The sequence below is a fragment of the Pyrus communis genome, chromosome 6 (genome assembly GCF_041283825.1).
Source record: "Pyrus communis isolate YQ-2024b chromosome 6, ASM4128382v1, whole genome shotgun sequence".
NCBI classification, from domain to species: domain Eukaryota; kingdom Viridiplantae; phylum Streptophyta; class Magnoliopsida; order Rosales; family Rosaceae; genus Pyrus; species Pyrus communis.
This window is the reverse complement of record NC_142570.1, coordinates 22223867-22230070: the sequence shown is the minus strand read 5'-3', so window position 1 is coordinate 22230070 and position 6204 is coordinate 22223867. Positions and strand designations below refer to the sequence as shown.

At 36.0% G+C, this 6204-nt stretch overlaps 1 protein-coding gene across 6 annotated transcripts; it reads left to right on the top strand.

Moving 5' to 3' along the window:
• Positions 1–803: 803 nt before the first annotated feature.
• On the top strand, positions 804–4222 carry LOC137711101 (uncharacterized). Of its 6 annotated transcripts, XM_088696002.1 has the most exons (5): positions 813–1155; positions 1386–1562; positions 1896–1958; positions 3011–3148; positions 3254–4222. In XM_088696002.1, the coding sequence occupies exon 5, from the start codon at positions 3262–3264 to the stop codon at positions 3757–3759; it is 498 nt and encodes a 165-aa protein (XP_088552128.1). In that variant the 5' UTR covers positions 813–1155; positions 1386–1562; positions 1896–1958; positions 3011–3148; positions 3254–3261; the 3' UTR covers positions 3760–4222. The 6 variants fall into 6 exon arrangements, with proteins under 6 accessions (XP_088552131.1, XP_088552129.1, XP_088552130.1 ...); XM_088696005.1 differs by lacking the exon at positions 1896–1958 and having other exon boundaries at positions 804–1155; positions 3058–3148; positions 3242–4222; XM_088696003.1 differs by lacking the exon at positions 1896–1958 and having other exon boundaries at positions 804–1155; positions 3242–4222.
• The last annotated feature ends 1982 nt before the right edge of the window (positions 4223–6204 follow it).

Below are 6204 nucleotides of genomic sequence, written 5' to 3'. Positions count from 1 at the left end.
GAATCCGTAGAAATGCAATATGACTTCTATTGCAACCATTTTGTTAGGATAAGCAAATAGTGTTAATTAGAAAAATAAAATTTGTAATTTCAAAAATTTTAGTTTAATGTGTAAAACAATTCTACGTGTCAATTGATGAGCAAAGAAGACAAAAATGGAAAGGAAAAAGAGAGCGTTTTATTCACATTCCCTTCCATTCCTTCTTTTTACACATTACTTTTTATCTTCTTATTTCTATAAAAAAATCAATATAAAATGTTGACGTGGCTTAACCGTAACCGTTCAAATAAGAGGATATGAAAGGATAAAGAGATTATGAGGGTAAAGAATCATCGTAAAAAAAAAAAAGAGATGATTAGCATTCTCCATTTTTAGTAGGTGGAAAGATAAAATATGTGGGTAGGCATACCTGTTAGGAAATGCTTCCTTAAAATTTATTTTTTATCAAAGCGCTTTCATGTCAAAGTACTTTTATTTAGAGTACATCGAAAGATAAAATGCAAATGCTTCAGAAGAAGACACTTAAAATGTTTTATGAAAGAGGGTTGGTTTGGCATTACTGAAACTATTTTGAAAGCAGTTTTTAGAAAAGTTGAAACTAAAATTGTGTTTAGTACATAAAAAAAAAAGTGGTTTTTGTCAAAATCATGGGTCCAAAGCAACAGAAAGCAGAAGCAGCTCTACCTTACTTCTGACAATCATATTTTTTTTCACAGTACAACAACCCCAAATTAACCCATTATATGCTTATTCTAGAAAGCAATTCAAATGGTTCTTTCAACCTAGAAGCACTTTTAAATTTTCCTGTCAGAAGCGCTTTTGAAATTTTCTGCTAAAAGCTAGTGGAAGCACTTTTATGTTGTGCTGGTGAAATGCGTAGTAGTGATCGTTTGGTAAATTAACTTGTCAGAGAAAAAATTAGGGTTGTATAAACCCCTTCATCTCGTCGCCCCTCCCTCTTAGCCTTTCTCGGACTGTCTTTATCTCCTTCTCTTCTTCTATAGCGTCGCCCACAACAACAATCGTGCTAAGGGTTAGGGTTTCCAGTTCTTTACTCCGATTCTTCCAACAAGTCTCTTTCCAATTCTGTAATTTTATAGGGTTAGGGTTTTCGTTTCGGGCTTTCTCTCCGTGAGCGATTTTCCCGACTCTTAGGTGAGTAATTCACTGTTTCGAATTTGAATTTTGCTTTTAAATTATAATTTAAATCTCTATATTTTCATATGGTTCTTCACATTGTTACCGAATCTCATTGGAAATCCATAATTCAATTGCTAAATTTTGGTGAAGTTTCTCTGTGTGTTTTAATTTGGTTACTGAGTTTTGTTATCAGAGCTTTGATTTGTTATTTGAATTTCACTTTCTGTTTGTTTATTTGTATTCAGAAACTCCATTTTGGCTAGTTGAATTTCATAAGGGATATGTTCCTCTTTCTGCTTCCATCTTGTCTCTCTCCTTGGTTCGCTCATGCCTGTTTCTAGCCATTCTGAGCGGCCGTTGGAAGCCCGAATCGAGGAGGCTGTAGTCGATTTGTTTCTCTGAAGCTCGCCAAAACAGGTCAGGTAATAGCTCCCGAACTGATTAGGGTTTGAAATTGTGTGCCTTTACTATAACATGTTTTGTTGTACATTTTTGTTCTATACTTATAGGGTTTGATCAGAACATGGAACAGAAAACACGTAATTTCATATTCTGTTATTAGAATGACATGTGATGTCGATGTTTGGATGATCGTTAGTGATTCAGTTGATTAGTTTTTGCTGACACAAGGAGCGGATAGTTAGTAATACAGTGATTTTATATAAAATGTTGGAGGGCTAGCAAAACACTGAAAATGGAAGTTGTTATTGATCTAGTATGCTTTGTTATTGATTTTCAATACAATTTTCTCGAAGGTTTCCCACACAAGATTGATGGAGTATTCTTGTGTGGCCAAGTAGCTCTGTAAACTTTCTGTGGTAAAAGTAGTTCATTTTACTAGTTTATCTTTATTGGTTTTTGTATTTGCTTTAGTAAAACTATATCGCACCAAGTTAAAGGATCCTAACTAGTTTATCTTTATTCAATTTGATGTGGTAATTTGTTTGTTTTATCAGAAAACAATTTATTTGGATCCTAACTAATTGATAGTGAAGGACATCAACTTGTAGAAATCAGATACTGAAGGAACCCTTCGCCTGTGGTCTTTTGTCTAACTGTTTGCATGTACAAAATCATGTACTAGAGCAGTGGTTTTGATACTGCTTTTTGTTAATATTTATTTATTTATTTTTTTTTTAGTTTTTTACTAGATATGGCTCTAGATATCTTGTTTGCTTTTGTTGATCCAATTGGGAAGCTGTATTATGATCTTTGGCCAAAGATTGCAGATGTTGCTGGTGTCATCATCTGTGTAGTTAGTCAATCTCAATGTCGGGCAGAGAGATTTTTTTATTTTTTATTTTTTTTTAACAGCAGATACGAACTAAAATTTGGGTTTCATGGATTTTGCATTAATATTATTATATTTTAATAAATTTATAATTACATAATGTACCCAACAATTAAAAATATTTGGTATTACCTATCAAGTTGAATTGTGTATGAAACATGTCTTTCAATATGGGAGAATTATTGGTTTTGATTTTTTTAACAAAAGATAACTAGTGGCAGCATGGCATAGAAATTTGCCAAAAGTTATACAACAAGTTCGTGTAAACACTTCTCATAGACAGCACATGATGCACATTGTTGAAAGATAATACCTTTTAACAACTGGGGATTTAACAACGTGCATGATCCTCGATCATAGGAAACCACACATGTTAAATGCATTTTTCTTGAGGGTCTAAAGCAAATTTTGAGATGCCCTTTGTTCGGAATTTATTTGTTTGCCTTTGATGTAAATTGAAATCTGCATGATCCTCAATCGTACAAAACAGCGTATGTATGTTTCGCAAATGTGATGTCTATTGTTTTGTTAAGCATGTGCATTAATTGGTTATTTTTCCATTTTTTTTTTTTCTGCTAGACCTGTTTTGTCAGACCACTTAAAGCAATGCATTGTTGGGATTATAGATCGAGCAAGTCATGTTCCCCCATCCAACATTTCAGGGGGTTTCATAATTGAAGTGAGTTGTCAACTTTTAGCTGCAAGCAAACTTTAGTGGTAAGTTTACTGTAAAGTAGGGAAACATTGTTTGTGAGTGTTGTTTTCATTCCTCTGTTTTTTTTGTTCATGCTTTATACTAAACTTGGTCAGAATGTGAGACAGGCAAAGATATGAACGTTGCGCAAACAGAAGATAGTTTTGTAATGAAGCCTATTGATCAAAGAGAGCGCACCAGAAACCGTAATGATATTCAGACAAGTCGCATGAAGAACAGAGAACGACAGCGTAGGTATAGGGCCCGTAAGCGTCTTGAAGCAGATTTGAAGAAATCTAGCATCATAAAGCAACCAACTACACCAGAAGTAGAAGTGCAACGAAATGAGTTCATTTACACACCCCGTGTGTACTGTAAACGAGATTGGAAAAAGGATGCAAGGAGTGCTCATGCTTTTAAGGCCCCTGAATTTACGCATAATGGTTATGCCATCCCTACTCTTTCGTCAATCAGTGAGGGTCAAAGCGTGCTTTTGTCTGGACCCATGGCAGAGCTACAATTAGATAGTGAATCCCGGTCTGAGATAATTGTGAACCAGAATAACTGCGAAATGCATGTATCTAACTTTGGTCGAAGAGATTGGAAAGCTGATGCAAGAAAGAAGAAAATCTAAGGCAGATGGCCAAGGAGTCCTAACTATTCCATTTGTATGGTATGGTACTTTATGGGTTTCATGTCTGAATTTTCAAGTTATGCTCTTACTGGTGTATAAGGGACGAGGAAACAGGAAGCGCAGAGTCTAAGTTGATTATTGGGTTACATATTCGGAAGCCTAGGAATGACAGAAACAATCTCGAACCTTGTTACCTATTGAGTTAGAAAACCAGGTAAGTGGTCAAACCCATTATAATGTATGATAACTGTTAATGAAGCATATAGAGAATTTGACCAGATGTTTCATCTGTGAGGATTGATGGGATTTCAATGTCTGCGTGTTTTTCTTTCTTGGTTTGGATGAATGTCGCTTCTTTTATGCAGTGCTACCACGTCATAATGACGGGCATGCCTTTGATCTTCGTTGTATGCTTAACAAGTTTCAAGAAATGTGAATTGACATGCTCTTTCAGTAACAATAACGCATTTTGTTGTGGTGGCTTCTGTCGCTGGTGGTGACAATTTTCTTTTAAGTTGCTATCTGTTGTGTGCCGATCCCTGGGATAAGGTTTTGTTGTTGTTGTATTGCTATCCGTTGTGCATATTGGCATTGGCAGTTAGCTGCCTCAGTCACTAGATTGTCTGTTTTCAATCCTAAAAGAAAGATTTGTTTGAATTATTGTAGATCCTGTATCGAATGTATATCAACATTCGGCCTTGATTTCTCTCGAATCAAATGTGGTTCCAGCGGTTCAATCGTTGGAAGAAGCATTGATTTGGAGAAATGGTGTTAATCAGTAGTAGTCTCTTTCCAAAATATTTTGGTTGCAATGAAAAAAATTCTTGTTGGTATGGACTTGACATATTTTATCACATAGAAAGAGAGTTTTTGTAATTTGAAATTTAGACAGAATTTTTTTAATTTGTAATTTTTTTAGTTTAATGTGTAAAAAATTTTTGGGTTAATCTCAGTTTACTATCATGAAGTTTTTTGGTTTTCAACATTTTGTATATCCAAGTTTTTTTTGTACCTAAAGTCATAATTATGAGGCAATTTCATATCTGTTAAGTTGTTTGTTAAAACGGGTGTTAACTTGTGACGTGGTGATTATGTGGATAGTGATTGGACGCTATGCAGAAATTAAAATTTTTTTAAAATTTAGAAGTTTGAAATTTAAAAACCTAAAAGCTAAAAAATATTTTAGCAGAATCCACGCCCAAAAAACACCCAATCCCAGATTTCCTTCGAAACCCTACAACAGCCCCGTCGTGAAGTCGTCGATCGCCCTTGGGAAATCTCCATTCCCATCGGACAGCAGCAACACCTCGTAGCCGATCACGAAGCTCGCATCGAGGTAGGAGAGGGTCGCTTCGGGACGCTTGTCGCAGACGGCGATGGTGGCAGAGATGGATTTGAAGGGGGCGATGGAGAAGCGGAGGAGGGGTTTTGGGTGAGGGGAGTGTAGGAGATTTTGGAGGAGAAGGATTTGGGTGATAAGAGAGATGTTTTGGGTGCGACAGCGGTTGTGATGGTGGAGAAAACAAGGGATTTGGGGGCTCTGAGGAGCCTTGAGATTGTGAGGGACGCTGCCATTATGGTGGTTTGAGTTTTAGAGTGAGGGGCTGAGATTGTGTGAGGGAGATAGGAGAGAGAGAGAAGATTTGGTGGCGGCTGAGGCTGGAAGTGTTGTGACACAAGGGAGGGTTGGTTTTGATGGGTGAGGAGAGAGAAAACTTCGCCGGAGCCCGATTGAGGTACCGATTGTTGATTTCGAAGATGGCCGAGACATGGAGGCGACGACTGGTCGACAAATTTGGCCACGATTTTTTTTATGACGAATTTGAGTTTATATCAAACATGGTTTGATTTATGGGATGTAGGTTCCTGGATTAATTGGTGTGTTGATTTTCTACAATTTTTTTGCAGTTTAATATTTGATAAAACATGAACAACAGAAGAAGAAGAAAGGATAGGAAAGATGGGAGAACTGCCAGGCTCGGGACGACGACTTCAATTTTTAATTTTTTTTTTAATTTTTTAATTTTTTTCAATTTTTTAATTTCTACGTGGCGTCTAGTTACGGTTCATCTGGGCACCACGTCACAGATTAACACTTATTTTAACAAACAACTTAACAGAAGTATGATTTTGTCCCACAATTATGACTTTAGATACCACTTTGGGACGAAAAAAACTTGATGTATGAAATGTTGAAAATCAAGAAATTTTAAGGTAGTAAATTGAGATTAACCCAAAAATTTTACATGTCAAGTGATAAGTTGGGAAGACAAAAAAAAATGAAGGGGTGTGATATTTACACATCCTGTTTTACTTTTCACACGCCCTTCTAATTTTCGGCTGTCGAATTGGATGAATTGAAAAAAATCAACGGATAGAAATTAACAATGAGTGTGTAAGAAGTAAAATGAGATGTGTGGATAGTATTCCAACATGAACAGGAAA

What these genes read in the sequence shown, in the direction of transcription:
- LOC137711101 (XM_088696005.1), top strand. Translation starts at nt 3,262, where the DNA reads ATGAACGTTGCGCAAACAGAAGATAGTTTTGTAATGAAGCCTATTGAT.